General features: G+C 46.4%; 1 protein-coding gene across 1 annotated transcript in view; it reads right to left on the bottom strand.

Moving 5' to 3' along the window:
• The window catches only part of wdtc1 (WD and tetratricopeptide repeats 1), a 52487-nt gene that overhangs the window by 23880 nt on the left and 9750 nt on the right, over nt 1–18857 (bottom strand). Inside the window, exons 8-11 of the mRNA XM_068011412.1 lie at nt 18715–18809; nt 17121–17236; nt 15913–15988; nt 2676–2772 (exon numbers count right to left, since the gene is read on the bottom strand). Coding sequence (XP_067867513.1) covers nt 2676–2772; nt 15913–15988; nt 17121–17236; nt 18715–18809 — 384 coding nt within the window. The remainder of the gene's footprint in view (nt 1–2675; nt 2773–15912; nt 15989–17120; nt 17237–18714; nt 18810–18857) is intronic.

Raw genomic sequence — 18857 nt, 5'->3', positions numbered from 1 at the left:
GGAGAGAGCGAGCGGGGGAGAGAGCGAGCGGGGGAGAGAGCGAGCGGGGGAGAGAGCGAGCGGGGGAGAGAGCGAGCGGGGGAGAGAGCGAGCGGGGGAGAGAGCGAGCGGGGGAGAGAGCGAGCGGGGGAGAGAGCGAGCGGGGGAGAGAGCGAGCGGGGGAGAGCGCGAGCGGGGGAGAGAGCGAGCGGGGGAGAGAGCGAGCGGGGGAGAGAGCGAGCGGGGGAGAGAGCGAGCGGGGGAGAGAGCGAGCGGGGGAGAGAGCGAGCGGGGGAGAGAGCGAGCGGGGGAGAGAGCGAGCGGGGGAGAGAGCGAGCGGGGGAGAGAGCGAGCGGGGGAGAGAGCGAGCGGGGGAGAGAGCGAGCGGGGGAGAGAGCGAGCGGGGGAGAGAGCGAGCGGGGGAGAGAGCGAGCGGGGGAGAGAGCGAGCGGGGGAGAGAGCGAGCGGGGGAGAGAGCGAGCGGGGGAGAGAGCGAGCGGGGGAGAGAGCGAGCGGGGGAGAGAGCGAGCGGGGGAGAGAGCGAGCGGGGGAGAGAGCGAGCGGGGGAGAGAGCGAGCGGGGGAGAGAGCGAGCGGGGGAGAGAGCGAGCGGGGGAGAGAGCGAGCGGGGGAGAGAGCGAGCGGGGGAGAGAGCGAGCGGGGGAGAGAGCGAGCGGGGGAGAGAGCGAGCGGGGGAGAGAGCGAGCGGGGGAGAGAGCGAGCGGGGGAGAGAGCGAGCGGGGGAGAGAGCGAGCGGGGGAGAGAGCGAGCGGGGGAGAGAGCGAGCGGGGGAGAGAGCGAGCGGGGGAGAGAGCGAGCGGGGGAGAGAGCGAGCGGGGGAGAGAGCGAGCGGGGGAGAGAGCGAGCGGGGGAGAGAGCGAGCGGGGGAGAGAGCGAGCGGGGGAGAGAGCGAGCGGGGGAGAGAGCGAGCGGGGGAGAGAGCGAGCGGGGGAGAGAGCGAGCGGGGGAGAGAGCGAGCGGGGGAGAGAGCGAGCGGGGGAGAGAGCGAGCGGGGGAGAGAGCGAGCGGGGGAGAGAGCGAGCGGGGGAGAGAGCGAGCGGGGGAGAGAGCGAGCGGGGGAGAGAGCGAGCGGGGGAGAGAGCGAGCGGGGGAGAGAGCGAGCGGGGGAGAGAGCGAGCGGGGGAGAGAGCGAGCGGGGGAGAGAGCGAGCGGGGGAGAGAGCGAGCGGGGGAGAGAGCGAGCGGGGGAGAGAGCGAGCGGGGGAGAGAGCGAGCGGGGGAGAGAGCGAGCGGGGGAGAGAGCGAGCGGGGGAGAGAGCGAGCGGGGGAGAGAGCGAGCGGGGGAGAGAGCGAGCGGGGGAGAGAGCGAGCGGGGGAGAGAGCGAGCGGGGGAGAGAGCGAGCGGGGGAGAGAGCGAGCGGGGGAGAGAGCGAGCGGGGGAGAGAGCGAGCGGGGGAGAGAGCGAGCGGGGGAGAGAGCGAGCGGGGGAGAGAGCGAGCGGGGGAGAGAGCGAGCGGGGGAGAGAGCGAGCGGGGGAGAGAGCGAGCGGGGGAGAGAGCGAGCGGGGGAGAGAGCGAGCGGGGGAGAGAGCGAGCGGGGGAGAGAGCGAGCGGGGGAGAGAGCGAGCGGGGGAGAGAGCGAGCGGGGGAGAGAGCGAGCGGGGGAGAGAGCGAGCGGGGGAGAGAGCGAGCGGGGGAGAGAGCGAGCGGGGGAGAGAGAGAGCGGGGGAGAGAGAGAGCGCGGGAGAGAGAGAGCGGGGGAGAGAGAGAGCGCGGGAGAGAGAGAGCGCGGGAGAGAGAGAGCGCGGGAGAGAGAGAGCGCGGGAGAGAGAGAGCGCGGGAGAGAGAGAGCGCGGGAGAGAGAGAGCGCGGGAGAGAGAGAGCGCGGGAGAGAGAGAGCGCGGGAGAGAGAGAGCGCGGGAGAGAGAGAGCGCGGGAGAGAGAGTGCGCGGGAGAGAGAGAGCGCGGGAGAGAGAGAGCGCGGGAGAGAGAGCTGAGCAGGTAGTGGTGAAGAGAAGCGCGTTGGCGGGAGGGAGTGGGGTACTGTTGGGGGTGGTATGGAGGTGGCGATCTTGGGGTCCCTTGTGTCAGCCGTGGTTCGGTTGATAGCACTTGTGTCTCTGAGTCAGAAGGGTGTGGGTTTAAGTACCATTCCAGAGACTTGAGCACAAAGATCGAGGCTGACACTCCAATGCAGTATTGAGCGAGAGCTTCAATGTTGGAGGTCCCGCCTTTTGGATGACATGTTAAACCTAGGCAGAACCTAAGTAAAGAAATCAGATCTCTCAGGTGGACATAAAAGATTCCATGCTATTATTTTGAAGAGCAGCAAAGGAGTTATTCCTGGTGTCCTGGTCAATATTTATCCGTCAATCAACATCACTTAAAAAAAAATTAACTGGTCATCATATTACTGTTTGTGGGAGCTTGGCCTGTGCAAAACTGACTTCCGCATTTCCTATTTTACAATAGTGAATACACTTTAAAAGTACATCATTGACTGTAAAGTGCTTTAAGACAGCCTGAGGTAGTGAAAGGCACTGCATAAATGCAAGTCTCTCTTTTCACAGACTGTTAGATTATATTGCCAGTGCTGTCTAATCCCTGGATTGCTCCAATGGTCCTGGACCCAACACCTCCCAGATATAGCAATCATTCCAGTGTTTCTGAACCATGTAGTGTCTCTAGAACTAGTGTGAATCCAGTCGAACTCTACCATCTGAGCTGAATGATCTTACCTGCTTTGAGGCCATGCTTCCGACAGCCTGAAGCCATTACTGTGGAGATGGATTCCATTTGTAACTCCATTTGTCATTGATTTTCCATTCTGTAAATCTGCAAGTTGAAAGATCACCAATACAAGCTGGAATCTTAGTTTCAGAATGAGCACATGTATATCGATGTGGCAATTCAGTATGAGTATTTCTCCCCATGTAGAACTGATGATTGAATCATAGGAATTTTAGTTTAGAAGACCACTCAGCCCATCATGCGCTTGCTATCCCTGACATTGGAGCCATCTTATTTTCCCTGTTCTTTCCCTATACATATTCCCTTAACATATTTCTTCCAGTGTTTATCCAATTGCTACTTAAATAAAAAAGCAAAATACTGTGAATGCAGGAAATCTGAAATAAAAACAGAAAGTGCTGGAAATGCTCAGCAGGTTTGGCAGCATCTGTGGAGAGAGAAATACAGTTAATATTTCAGGTCTGTGACCATTTAATCGGACCAGCTGAGTATTTCCAGCATTTTCTTTTTTCATTACTACTTAATTAATATGGCTTCAATAATCATTTATGGCAACATATTCCACACGAGAAGACCAATTGTTTGTAATGTTACTCCTGGAAAGGGAGGGAGGAGGAAAAAAAAAGGAAAAAGAATTGTGACCAGTTTCAGGAAAATCTGATGGAACTTCCCTGCAGATTGCATAAGGCAAGCAAACTGAATATTATGGTCATCCAGATTACGACTACCTTCCACGTCCTAATGTCTGTCCTCCCTCAGGATCTCCTAAAGTCTAAGCTGAAAAGGATTGCAGTATTTTCAATATTTATTAGATCCGCTGGCAACCTGGTCGAGGCCAGTAAACCCACGGGAAAAAAAGAGTTTCTGGCAGCTAACGTAACACTTTGCCAATGTTAACAGTAACTATCACCATACATTTCAATAATAATCCAAAAATACTACACCCAAACAATTCACAATTTTAAAAACATCAAATCTCATTCCATGACCAACATTTCTTTTAAGTAAATGACCTGAATTCTGTAAACCCGACCATGTAACCATTAGAGTAAAGTTTAAGTGTCCTATTCTGTACTCTCTCTAGAATCTCAATACTCCAAGTGCAAGTAGCCATTTGACTTGGGGTGGAAATAGATTGAAAGGGAGAAGTCAAGACAATGGGGATAAAAGATATGTGCTCAGATTATCAGGATGTGATAAGTGGTTTTCCCCAGGGTTTTGTTCTGGGGCCTCAGCTTTTCACCATATCGATGAACGACTTTGATGAAGGAACAGAAGTTGTATATCCAAGTTTGCAGATGACACTAAGTTGGGTGGGCTAGTAATTAGTACAGATGGGGACAGGGAGCTACAATCTGTTATAGACAAATTAAGTGAGTGGGCAAAACGATGGCAGATGGAGTTCAATGTGGGCAAATGTGAGGCCATCCATTTTGGACTGAAAGATAAATCTGACCGTTTTCAAAATAGTAAGAAACTAGGAACTGTACAGCAGCAAAGAGATTTGGGAGTCCAAGTGCAGAAATCATTAAAAGTTAGTAGACAGGTACAAAATGAAATTAAAATGATGAATGGAATGTTGGTCTTTATCTCAAGGAGGCTGGGAGGTTATGCTTAGTTGTATAAAAGCTCTGGCTATAGAGTGCATCTGGAGTGCTATGGACACTGCACCTAAGGAAGGAGATACTGGTCTTGGAGGGGGTGCAGCACAGAATCATACTAGGGCTTAAAGGGTTAAATTTTGAGGACAGGTTGCATAGACTAGATTTAATTTCCCTGCACTATAGAGGATCGAGGGGTGATCAGATCGAGGTGTTTAAAATGTTAAAAGAATTCGATAGTCTCTCTGTATCTGCTCTATTTCCTCTGGTGGAGGAATCAATTAACGACAGGACACAATCTTAATAAGAGCTAGACTATTCAGGAGTGAAATCAGGAAGTAACTTTTCACACAAAGGTGAGTAGAAATCTGGAATTTCTCCCTCCCCCATTGCAAAATACTGTGGATGCTGAGGATCAATTAGAATTTTCCAGACTGAGGATGATAGATTCAGCGCTTAAGGGATATAGAACTAAGGCAGGTAAATTGAGTTGAGGCACAGATTAGCCATGATCTATTGAATGGTGGAGCAGCTGATGAATGGCCTCCTCCTGTTCCTAACAGCCACTCATTCATGGCACAATAGTTTGGAGCTGCCCAATCAGTACTCCTTATTGCAACCATAACAGCTGCAGTCACAGTATCTGCCTGGATCATGGAAATATAGAATCTTATAGCACAGAAGGAGGCCATTATCAGCAGCTTCGTCTATGCAGGCTCTTTGAAAGAGCTGTCCAATGAAGCCTAACTCAAGTATAAAAGTAAAACACAACCCGGGCCCGACTCGACTACAGCCAACCCAAACCAAGCCCTTTAATTGTTTCCGCGCCCAACCCGACACGAATCTCCTTCTTCCATTCCGGCCGCAAGCTATTCCTGCAGCTGGAGTTGTGAGGAATCATGGGTAAACCTGATCCCGTGACTTCCCAGAAGCAGTATTCAGCCCAACCGGACCCAAACCCGAATGCTGGACTCGGAATTTCCACCCGACCCGAACTATACACATGTAGTCGGGCCTAGTCGGGTAGCCAGGCTTTACTGTCCAATACTCCAACTCTTTCTCCATACCCCTGCGAATTAGCCCTCTTCAAACAATTGCCTTTTAAAAATTCCTACAGCATCTATTTCCACCACACTTTCAGATATTGCACCCCAGATTTTAACAATCCTTTGTGTGGAATAATTTCCCATTTTCCTTCTAAGTCTTTGCCAATTATTTTAAATCTATGGTCTCTGGTTGCTGACCCACTTGCCAGAGGTAATGGTTTCCCCATGCTTGTGCTATTGAAACCCCTCATAATTTTGAATACCATTATTAGGTCCCCCCTTAGCCTTCTCTGTTCCAAGGAGAACAATCCCAGCTTCGCCAATCTCTCCACAGAACTGAACTCCCTCATCCCTGCTATCACCCAGATAAGTCCCCTCTGTACCCTCTCGAAAGGCCTTCTTAAAGTGTGGTGCCCAGAATTGTACAGAATATTCCACCTGAGGCCTAAGCAATGATTTGTAAAGGTTTAACATGACTTCCTTGTTTCGGTTTTCAATATTGCCTATTTACAAAGCCAAGTACTCCATATGCTTTCTTAACCACCATTTCAAATTATCTTGCCACCTTCAAGGATTTGTGAATTTGCACCCTCTGGGTCCTCTGTTTTTGCACCCTCAAAATAGTACCATTAAGACTATTCTCTCCATGTTGTTCCTCCCAAAGTGCATCACTTCACACTCATCTGCATTAAGTTGCATCTGCCATATGTCTGCCCATTTCAACAGTCTGTCTATGCCCTCTTGAAGTCAGCAACTATCCTGCTCACTATATACTACGTCGCCAAGTTTTGTACTATCCTCAAACTTCTAAAGGTCACTTATATAAAACAAGAAAAGCAATGGTCCAAATACTGACCCCTGTGGACCCCACTGTATACTTCCCTCCAGTCAGGAAAAAGAAACCACCATGACTCTCTGCTTCCTATTTTTTAGGCAATTACATACCCAACTTACCACCATCCCTTTAATTCCACGTGTTTCTAGTTTCCGAACAAGTCTGTTATGAGATACTTCATCAAATGCCTTTTGAAATTCCAAATGTATAACACCTACTGCACTATCTTCATCAATCCTCTGTTACTCCAAAGAATTCAGATTAGTCAGACACAATTTACTTTTAACAAATCGTTGCTCGCTGTCCTTTAATAAAGCATGCTTCTCCAAATGAGAATTATTTTTATTCTTGACAATGGTCTCTAGTAGTTTTCCCATCACTGATGTTGAACTGATTGCCCTGCAGTTACCAGATTTATCTCTCTCCCCTTTTTTTGTACAGGGGTGCAATATTTGCAGTCCTCCAGTCCTCTGGCACCACTCACATATCCAAAGAGGATTGAAAGATTGAAGATATTCTACCTCCACCTTATCTTCCCTCAGCAAATTAGGATGTGGTCTATTCTTAATGTCAGCACACAACAAAACAAGATCATTGGGTGACTGCAGGAGGAATGCAAATTTCTTCACAGAATACTACAAAATGAATGGATTCATGGAATTCCTAATAGTGTCTTTCTGAATAAGATCAATAACAAAGTAGGGGGAGAGCTTCATGGAGGTAATTCCTGGCGAGTAAAGGCACAGCCACCAATGGTAGAGCGAGGGGAGTAGAAATGTGCAACGGCCCAGTTGCAGGAATGTAGAATTCTCAATGGGTTTTAGTGCTGAAGATTGTAGAGCTTGGGAGGGACAAGGCCAGGAAGTAACAAAACTCAGCGCAATCAGGTCTACAAGACAAGCCCGTAGAAACTCTTAGCACTAGCTCATTGAAATATTCAGGCTTCTCTTAGGCAGTCCCTCAGGATCGAGAATGACTTTCTTCCACTCCAGTTCGATGGGTTCTAAGATGACTGGTAAGTCCAATGTGTGATCTGCAGGCTGTGCCATGAAGGGCAGGTGGTGCTTAAGTAGTCAGGTAGATGAGTAGTCTGGAGGTTTGTGTGCTCCCTCCGATGCCTTGACTTCACCTTCGCATGTTCCCGATGAAGTCCCTGGAGGTGTACGATGCCTTCCTGAATAAGCTTTTTCAACTAGGACGGTCATGAGCCAGGGACTCCCATAAGATGACGGGGGTGTCTGATCGCTTCAGGGCTGCTTTGAGGATATCTCTAACGCGTTTCCGCTGTCCTCCTGGGAATCTCCTGCTGTGACCAATTTCAAAGTAGAACAGCTGCTTTGGGAGTCTGGTGTCAGACATGCGAACAACATGTCCCGCCCAGCGGAGCTGGTTTTGGGCAATTAGTGCTCCAATGCTGGGCAGGTTGGCTGGGAGAGGACACTGCTGTTGGACCACCTTTCTTGCCACTGGATATGGAGGATCTTGCAGAGGTAGCTCTGGTAGTATTTCTCCAGTGCTTTGAGGTGCCAGCTATAGGTCATCCAAGTCTCCAAAGCATATAGGAGCACAGGGATCACTGCTGCCCAGTAAACCATGATCTTAGTCTTGAGTTTGAGATCCTGATCCTCAAATACTCTCTTCCTCAGTCAGCCCAAGGCTGACCTGGCACATTGGAGGCGATGATGAACTTCGTCATCTAGGTCTGCCTTCGCTGAGAGGAGGTTCCCAAGATGCGGAAAATGGTCCACGTTTTCCAGGATCTCGCCATTGATCTTGATTGATGGGGGGAGGTGTTGTGCTGTGGGAGCTGGTTGGAATAGGAACTTTATTTTCTGGGTGCTTAGTGAAAGACCCATTTTCTCATATGCTTCGGAGAAGGAGTCGACAATGATCTGGAGCTCAGTTTCAGAGTCAGCACACACGCAAGCATCATCTGCATGCTGAAGCTTGATGACTGAGTTTGGAGTGATTTTGGTTTTCGGGCATAACAGGATAATTTGGATCCTAAGCTTTCACTAGAGACCATGAATTGGCAAAGTGCCTTCCTGGAGCAGCCGTTCATCAGATTTTACATTTTAAAAGCACCTCACACATAACTTGGGCCTTGGGGCAAACATGCTACACTGTTCAGAGTGTGTATCAAACCTGGCACTGTGACCAAATAGAGATTTAAGAACATAAGAACTAGGAGCAGGAGTAGGCAATTCAGCCCCTTAAGCCTGCTCTGTCATTCAATACGATCATGGCTGATCTCATCTCGACCTCAACTCCACTTTCCTGCCCGTTCTCCATAATCCTTTGACCCTTTACTAACTAAAGATCTGTCTATCTTCTCCTTAAATTTACTCAATGTCCCGGCATCCACCGCACTCTGGGGTAGTGAATTTCACAGACTCATGACCCGTGAGAGAAGTAATTTCTCCTCATCTCTGTTTTAAATCTACTACCCCTTATCCTAAAACTATGACCTCTCGTTCTAGATTGCCCCACCAGAGGAAACATCCTCTCTATCAATTCCCTTAATCTTATGTACCTCAATTCGATCTCCTCTCATTCTTCTAAACTCGAGAGTAAAGGCCTAAACTGCTCAATCTCTCTTCATAAGACAAACCCCTCATCTCTGGAATCAAACTAGTGAACCGCCTCTGAACTGCCTCCAATGCAACTACATCCCTCCTCAAGTAAGGGGACCAAAACTGTACGCAATACTCCAGGTGCGGTCTCACTAATGCCTTGTACAGTTGCAGCAACACTTCCCTACTTTTATATTCTATTCCTTGAGCAATAAATGCCAAAATTCCATTTGCCTTCCGTATTACCTGCTGCACCTGCATACTAGTTTTCTGCAATTCATGCAGGAGGACACCCAGATCCCTCTGCACTGAAGCACTATGAAGTTTCTCTCCATTTAGATAATAATTTGCTTTTCTATTCTTTCGACCAAAATGGATAACCTCACACTTATCCACGTTAAACTCCATCTGCCAAATTTTGACCTATTCACCTAACCTATCCATATGTAAATTTCTTTTTTCTTTATTGCAACTTACTAACCCACCTATTTTAGCGTCATCTGCAAATTTGGCTATAGTATCTTCTATCCCTGCATCCAAGTCATTAATATAGATTGTAAATAGCTGGGGCCAGAGGACTGAACCCTGTGGCACCCCACTAGTTACATCGTGCCAACCAGTAAAGGACCCATTTATCTCGACACTGTTTTCTGTTGGTTAGCCAATCCTCTATCCAAGCTAATAAATTGCCCCTAGCCCCATGTGATCTTACCTTGTGTATTAACCTTTTGTGCAGCACCTTATCAAATGCCTTCTGGAAGTCCAGATATACTACATCCCCATTATCCACTTTACTTGCTACATCTTCAAAGAACTCTAGCAAATTAGTCAAACACGATTTACCCTTCATAAAACCATGCTGACTCTGATGGATTGCGTTTTGACTTTCTAAATGTCCTGTTACTTCCTTAATAATGGATTCTAACAAGTTCCCAACAACAGATGTTAAATTAACTGGTCAATATTTTCCTACTTTCTGCCTCCCTCCTTTTTTGAATAAGAGTGTTACATTAGTATTTTTCCAATCCACTGGAACCTTTCCCGCATGCAGGGAATTTTGGAATATTATAACCAATGGATCCACTATCTCCGCTGCCACTTCCTTCAAGACCCTAGGATGTAGGCCATCAGGCCCTGGGGACTTGTCTGCCTTCAATCCCAATAGTTCGCTCAGTACTTTTTCCCTAGTGATGATGATTGTTCTAAGTTCCTCCCTTTCTATAACCTCTGCATGACTTGTTACTATTGGGATGGTACTAGTGTCCTCCACCGTGAAAACTGAGGCAAAATACTGATTTAGTGTCTCCATTTGTGTTCCTCACAATTAACTCCCCAGTCTCATCCTCCAAGGGACCAACATTCACTTTAGCTACTCTCTTCCCTTTTATATACTTCCAGAGCTTTTGCTATCCGTTTTTATATTTTGCGCTAGTTTTCTTTCATAATTTAACTTTGCTCTTTGTATTACTTTTTTTTAGTAACCCTTTGTTGATCTTTAAAAGTTTCCCAATCTTCCAGCCTGCCACTGACCTTTGCAATATGGTATGCCTTAGTTTTTGTCTTTATGTTACCCTTAACTTCCTTGCTTAGCCATGGATGTTTTTTCCCCCTCTTACAACCTTTCTTCCTCTCTGGAATATATTTTAGTTGGGAGGAATTGAATATCTCCTTAAACATCTGCCACTGCTCGTCAACTGTCCTACCCTTTAGTCTACCTGCCCAGTCCACTAGGGCCAAATGTGCCCTCAAGCCTATGTAAATACCTTTGTTTAACTCCAGAACGCTACTGTGGGACTCCAGTTTCTCACCCTCAAACTGAATTTGAAATTCTAGCATGCTATGATCACTTTTCCCCAGAGGATCCCTAACTTTGAGATCACCAATTAATCCCACCTCATTACACAATACCAAATCTAGAATGGTCTGCGCCCTGGTTGGTTCCACAACATATTGCTCCAAAAAACAATCTCTAATACATTCAATGAACTCTCCCTCGAGGCTACCCTTGCCAATTTGATTAATCCAGTCTATATGCATATTAAAATCACCCAGGATTATTGCCGTACCTTTCTTACAAGCCCCCAGTATTTCCTGGTTTATACTGCGGAACTAATGTTTGGGGACCTATAGATTACTCCCACCACGGTCTTCTTTCCCTTGTTAGTTATTTCTACCCAGACTGATTCAACATCTTGATCTCCAGTGCCTATATCATTTCACACTATAGCACCGATCTCTTCCTTTACTAACAAAGCTACACTATCTCCTTTTCCTTCCTGCCTATCCTTCCGAAATATGGAGTACCCTTGGATATTCAATTCCCAAACCTGGTTTCCCTGCAACCACTTCTCAGTAATCACCACTAAATCATATCCATTCGTCTCTATTTGCGCCGTTAACTCATTAATTTGTAGCACAAGATGCCATTCAACCCATCGTGTCTTTACCCGCACTTTGTTAGTGAACCAAAGCTACCCCCCACTGTTCTGCTTACTGACTCCCTGATAAAGAGAGAAGTACTTTTTTCTATTCAGAGTGATTATAGTAATGCAAATCATTGGGTAGAAATGTAATGTTTTTAAACACACAATGCTAATATGTTGCTAAATGGTCACAAGGTGAATCTCTGAAAAGTCAAACATACCCTGTGACAATGATAGTCCTCCAAATTTGAGACTATAACAGCATTCTCCCAGTAAAGGCCTGCTACCCGACCCGAGCCCGACGGGACCTGACGACAGGTCTCGGGCACAGGTCGGGTCAGGCCCCTCTTCCGGGTCCGGCTTTCGGACTTGGGTCGGGTCGAGTCCAGGTCGAGTGGGGTCAGGTCAGGCTGGACACACACGGTAAGTGCTCTGCCGGTAAGTGTTAAAAATAAAAACTTAGCTGAGCTGGGAGTCCGGGACGAAACGGAGTCTGTGCAGTGAGCGAGTGATGTCACTATGATGCCATCACGCATGCGCTGCAGCTTCGTGGAGCTTCCTAGTCGGAAGGTAAGTAAAGGGATGGTGGGGTCGGACCGAGTGGGGTTGGGCTCGGGTCCGCTGTGGATCGGTCTGGTTCTTTTTCACGACCTGAGCAGGCCTTTATCTCCCAGGGAGACAGAAAGGAATTCGATGTAATTACAGTCCGAAAGACTAGACAGGACTGGTAGCTGCAGCATCAATTTTAGAACTGATGTAGGGGAGTCCAAAACTAGAGGCCATAAATATAAGATAGCCACTAATAAAACCAATAAGGACTCCAAGAGAAGCTTCTTTTCTCAGAGAGCGGTTAGAAGGTGGAATTTGCTGCCACGTGGAATAGTGAGACAATTAGCACAAATGCATTTAAGGTGAAGCTAGATAAGCAGGAGGGTGAACAGAATAGTAAGATATGTAGATAGGGCTAGACGAAGTAGAGCAGGAGGAGGCTGATGTGGAGCATATATACAAGCACAACATACCAGTTGGGTCAAATGGCCTGTTTTTTCTGTAAATTCTAAGTAATGTCTACTGCTTGCTCCCAATCACTAGCAATGTTGCAGCCATGTGACAGAGCACACTCATTCCCACAGTAATTCAAATAGCTTCACTTCCTCACTTCACACCTCAAGAAGCTGGACGGTAACAGATGCATACCAGCAGAATCTGATCCCAATCCTGTCCTCACCCAGAATCCACGCACACCACAGCACAGTCCTATCCTGTCCAATCCCAGTGCCAACCTACACCACTGTTCCATCGTGTTGATTTTTCATGCTTCCCTTTCCTTGGAAACTCTTTTCCTATACTCTGTGCCTCGTACATCTCTTTTTTCTCTCATTATGCCCCCTTTCCCCCACTAATATCATGTACCATTTAACCATCTCTTGTTCTCCACCCAGCATTTTAACAGTTGCTCTATTTCTTTCCCAGTGTGCATGTTCCTTTCCCTTGTGTTCTTTTTAAAAAAATGTTGAAAATTTCTAATATTTCCGAGCTCCGAGGAGGAACAGACTGACTAACTTTTTCCTCCCCAGACACTGTCTGACTGTCTTGAGCATTTACAGCTATTTTCTGTTTTTATTTCAGATTTCCAGTAAATATTTTGCTTTTTGTTCAGTTCAGTAGTAGGAACACTGGCTCATTCTTCTTCTGTAATGCAGTGGTACTGTGACCAACTGTCATGCACCAATTGCTGCCCTGGCGATGGACGATTAAGCCTGTATACTTTCTGGGATGATGGCTCCATAAGCACACCAGGCATTCATTGCCTTCACCCACCAAGTACTGGGCAGCCCTGGATATAGACCATCCTTTTGATAAGTTTTGAGTATGATGTTTAAGTTCACATGCTGAATACAAAATAAAAGACACAGAGAAACTGAATACAAATAGAATAAATTTAGAGAAACACAAGATTCAAAGTATCTAAAACAAGCTGCCCAAGCCAATTTCTGCAGCTGTTGCCACAGGCAGATCCACCGCCCAAATGCCAAGGAGCAGCAAGAGATGCAGCACCCAGGTTTTTGACCCAGCCACTAGGAATCATAAACCATAGTGCTAGCTGTTGGCATGTAGCTCAGTCTCATTCACATCCCCAGATGGGTTGGTCAGAGATTGATGTCAGCACAATAGCAAAAGCAGAGTGCACCCAGTGATCACAAAGATTGGCCATTTCCACAGAGACCAATGTAAGGATATCAGATAGTGAACACAATGGAGGAGACAGAGATAAACAACTACAATTAGCCAGGACAGACCAAGAAAGAGGGAATAACCTCCTTCTGACAAAGGGTATATAACTGAAATTAAACTTGTCTGTCATCCCCAAAGAAGCAAGCAGACTGCCTTAGTGCTTCCCGCATTTTCTGTTCTTATTTCAGATTTCAAGCATTTGCAATTTTAATAAATCTCTACAGAAACGGAGCAAATGCATGGGTGCGGTCAGGATTCTCGGGAGGAGAGAGAGCATTTTGACAAGTAAAGCTGTACCTTTCAGCCAAGGAGCCTCACTGAGCTGTGATGGTAAAAAGGAGGCACTTTTCTGACACAAGTTTTAATTTATCTACATGCTAGCAGATATTTCTGGCTCTTCTGGATGTTGACTCATGTCAAAACTCTAACTACTCATTTTCATAAGTTTGGGAATCTCAGGTTTTTGAATAGACCATCACTAATATAGCAACTGTTGGAACCCTATCCAAGGCCTGAGCAGAATTAATACTTTTGGGTAAAGTACTTTGTAACCGGCTGTCTCACAGCATATGCTGACCCTATGACGAAATCGTTGTCCACTGCATTGAACTTTGGTCAACTGGGGGTGTCAGCTCGGCTGAGTGGGCAACACTCTCAACACTCGGATCACAAGATTGAGCACTCAAGCCTCACTCCTGTGCTCGAACACATATTCTAGGCTGACACTCAGTGCCATGTTACAAGAATGCTAGGTTGTTGGAGCTGCCAAACAAGGCTGTGCCTGGCTGTTTCGGTGTTGTAATCAGGAGACAGCAAAGCTGTTATTCTGAAATAATGAGATGAAATGGATTGATGGAGGGCCTTTATCCAAACTAACCTTGTGATCCTTTGTCCCCGGGTTCATTGGCTGTTACACATGAAAATCCCACGTCACTTAATCCTGGAGAAACCTAAATTCTTCAATATTAGAGTCATTGAGGTCAACTACACAGGAAAACATTTTATGATAAATTACCCAACCTCTTGTGGCATTGTCCATGGCTGTAAAGATCATGTGGTGCTCAAGTGAAGCGGGTTTGGGGCGGGGGATAATTGAATCAGGGCGCAGATATGAGTCAGTCCTATTTTTAAAGTCATACATTTTGTTCTCATCTGTAAATAAATATTTAATAGAATTTACAGCACCGTAATGGGCCCTGCACAAGCACCCTGCCCCCAGTCTATTGATTTAATCTCACCTGAACAGCATATCCTTCTATTCCTTTCTCCCTCCTTTCTAATGGATGCCTATGGTGAGGAGAATGTGGCTGTCACACACAAATATATATAACTGCAGAGCCATGACACTTTCAGCTTTCAGTCCAATTCTTTGAATGCTTATTTAGTGGATCATTCGATGGAGGAAATGTAGGCCATGGTCCCAGTAAAGGCTAAACCCTGCTGAGTATCAATTGTTATGTAGGATGAAGACAACCATGTCCTTCCAATAGGTAAAGAATGCATATCACAATCACTTGCTTCCATGGGTAACAGACACGGGGTCCCAGAGGTCCAAAACCACCAGGGGTCAGAATCTGTATTCATCACTGTAATCTTCAAACCTAAACTGCTTTTTTGTCCAGCTTTAAGGAATTTGTTGTCACATGAAACACTTTTTCTCGGAGTTTTTCCTTTTACATATCCACAATTCTGGGAAAACGCATTTTTAATAGATATCCACACTTAAAACTTCATTCACCATTTATGTCCATGGCCTTTGTGTTCTTGCTCCACCAATTTGCTTACACGAATATTCAACGAGTTTTTTTGAAAGTCTTATAAAATCTACATAAAGCCCCAATATCAGCATAAGTTAACATGATTACAACAGGCAGTTTAATAATACTGTTGCTTTCTATGCTGTCTACCTTCCACATAGCCTGCCCACTCAAACCGTGCACCACCTACAAAGGGGCTCGAATCAGGAATCTGATGGATACTCATCAGTTGCCTGGTGCAGTTGTTAAACACTCGCTACCTCAATCCCTTCTCAAGAGAGCAATTGGCTAGATTGACGCCCCTGCCGTCGGACTAAGAACCTCCTGCATAGAGGCTACAGTGTGTACCGTCTACAGATGCACTGCAGCAACTCAACCAAAGTTCCTTCGAAATTGGTTGCTGCAATCAGTTACAGCAATACATCCAAGCCATAATCCAGGCCACAGTGTAGGGCTACAGTTTCACACAAGTACGGCCACAAACTTCCTTACAAATGGGGAGGACAAATGAAAGAAGTCAGCTCCAATCCTGCCCCACATCTCTCTATCACAAACAGCTCGCCCACACTGCCAGCCACTGGCTTTGAGAATCCCAGGAACTGTCCCCCCTCAGGCTCAGATTTTGTACAGAAAATACTGAAAGAGAATCTCAGTCATGGACAGAGAAGTTGAAGGAGGCTGGGCCAATACTGTGGTGCATGACACGCACAGACCCTTTATCTGCCACAGACATTACACACGCTAAGTAACTCACCAGTAGAGGGGTGGCACTTCTTGGGTAAGAGAAATGTGTAGGGCTTTTGTTTATTCGTCAGATCAAACAAATAGACCTGTAAATGAGAGACATTCATTTGCTTGTTGTGAGTTAACCATGCAATGTAGCTTCAAAACCAAACAAATCTAGTGCAGTCTTGCACCAAATCAACTAAATAATCTGACTCCTTCAACAAAACTCCACAAAAAGCTTGGCAAATATGAAGAAATAGTGTTCTGCCTCATGAACGCCATCAGGAATCCACGGATGGGATATTTAGGTTCTTCTATAGTTCCCTTAAAAGCGGAATGGAACAATGTAAAATCAAGCCAAGCAGAGTCCAACTTAACCACATGCAGCAAGCCCTGAATGACTTCCACTTGTGCTAAATATTTCTGTTTTTGTTCCAGGCTTAACATTCCCACAGCAACTGCTCTGCTACTGATCGACAATGGACATAATTACAAGTTAAACCGTGCCTGCAAGGACAGTGCAGAACAGGGAGTGGGAGGGAGTTTTTCTTCACTGGTTGAGGGTTCCTGTCCCTCCCATGTGGTCAGTACGTGCTATATCACACTAATCCCGCAGCAAATTTGGCACATTTCCATTTCAAGTTTTTGCTCAGATGTGACTTGTTAATTAAGTGTATTTATTTCTATTTATACCCAAGGTATAAGCAGCCCCCGGCCTGTCAAACAGTCCAGTTTGCCTAGAGCTTTGCACATAATTATTGTCTTTCTAAAGAAATACTCAGTGTCATCTCACAGAATAAATGAGGAACTGCTCATCGACACTCCTCCAGGGCACTGTGTAAGAAAGCTCCTGTCTTACGCCTCATTAATTACATCAACATATTCAAGCCACGGATTTAGATGGAGTGGGGAGAAAAACATTCTGTTCCAGACCTCCTCTGCTGGTCAAGGCCTGGTGGGGTGGGGATGGGCAGGGAGGGCAGTGCCTTGCAACGCACAGGGTCCAGGGCTGGGGCGCATAGAGTGCCACCCCATGTACAGGGCCTGGGATTGGCTGGGGGGGTGGGGGTGCGTAGAAAGAGTGTCTGTCCATCTACAGGGCCCAGGGAGCAATGCTCCCCCGACCACCACCACCCCCCACACCCCCGGTGTACAGGACTCTGATGTAAAAGATTCAAACTTTTCCCTAGGGTGCCTTTTGACAAAAAGATAATGAATTGACTGCGCCTGTCCTACCTGCTCCCCTCCCATGTTGACTAAGAGCTCAGTTCCATCAGGGTTGAAGGCCACATAAGTGGCTACGAGCACACGGAGGCGATTGTTATAATCGGGCTGTTTTACTGGGAGATGACCTGGAAGAAAGAGAAAGGTAGAATTAGTAAGAAATTACAGAACAACAATAAACTGGATGTACAGCCAGAGTGTCTCGGTCAGGTCTTACCTATTCAGTGACAGTACTGGCAAGCTATTTAACTACAAGAGGCATTACATAGCCTCATTCAAGATCCAATCATGCACTTTCTAGCAGGAGTAAGAAGTGTGGCTGCTTCAGCCCTCTGTAGGGTATAATGGGGCCATTACTAAATTTACAGAATTGTCCAGCAGCCTATACGGAGAGTCATTACTAACAGCACTAATATTCTGAAGGTGATCGGAGGAAAGGAGAATTAGGGTCATGGATGGTCTCCGTTCAGAACAGTGGCAACAATTACACAATTCTCCAACTGGTTCAAGCTTTAATTGTGACTTTAATATAAATAAACTATGCAAAAATATTTAAAGAGACACAGCTGATGCATGCAATGCTATCAGGGACAAGGAAGAATTAATGCTGGATTAACAGATTAGTTTAAGGTTTTTATCCTTCAGTAACAACAGTCACATGTTGCACATCCTCTCATTCATCTCTTACTGGTACCATAGACAGACCCATTAGCAACACCGCCTTCACAATGATAGCCTGCTCCTGGAAAGGATTAGCATCTTGTGAACATGCCCTACACATGATATCCAGCACCAACAACTGTTTCCTCCAGTGTCACAGGCAGAACTGTCCCACTAAATCTCTACTACTTCAACCCTCTCACCTCCTTTAAAAGTCTCAAACCCATGGCTTTTGACCACCTTTAATTTCTGGCTCATGCCTATATTCCATACACAATCTGTCAACACCATGTGAAGTTTTACATTAAAGGCATTGTATATGCGGTGAGCTGTTATATCCAAGACTCAGTTCAACCAAAGTCTAATGAAGGAATGAGTTATAGGGAAGAACAGTGAAGTGGACAGTATAAATTGGATGCATTTGTGCAGAGTGAAGGGATTGGGGATGTTGTTGGGTAGCTGGACTTGTTTCTGATAGCAGCATAGGCACTTAGGAACAGGTCCGTCATCGAGCCCAAACAGAAGTCAGTTACTGTGGCAAATGAATGAAGTCTTCAGATTGTCAGGCTGGAAACAGAGTATTCTCTGATGCTCCATACTAGATTTTATGAAGCCCATCCCATCCCAGTGTAGAAACCGCCATCTGAGTATTGCTGGGTCTTCGATTACTGTAATGAAGAACATACCATCCCTCTGCATCTGCAACCTTTACCCGATTAGCCCAAGGTTATAAGTCCTTGGCTTGGTTGTGGACTGGGTTAGGATTCCCCAATATATGCCACCAGGGCCCAGCAGCTATACACCAAGGACTACTAGTGCTGACAAAGGGACATACAGGAAAAAAAAAATCATTTTGAATCTGGAGAAACAGAAGTAACTTATTGTTTCAGGGTCTGTAAACAAACCTGGCAGCATGCATCAAAAGGGAACACTGAACACTACATACCTGCTACATAATACTGAACAGCTCCATCTGGCATTGACTTGTACCTGTCGCAGAATGTGTGCACCCCAGGGGTCGAGCTCTGCTTTGCTGCTTTTCTACCAAAAGGAAAGATAATAAGATTACACACAACACAAGGTGAAGAC

Source organism: Heterodontus francisci, chromosome 31, assembly GCF_036365525.1.
Source record: "Heterodontus francisci isolate sHetFra1 chromosome 31, sHetFra1.hap1, whole genome shotgun sequence".
Lineage (NCBI taxonomy): Eukaryota > Metazoa > Chordata > Chondrichthyes > Heterodontiformes > Heterodontidae > Heterodontus > Heterodontus francisci.
The sequence above is the reverse complement of the archived record's forward strand: the minus strand, read 5'-3'. Positions and strand labels throughout refer to the sequence as shown.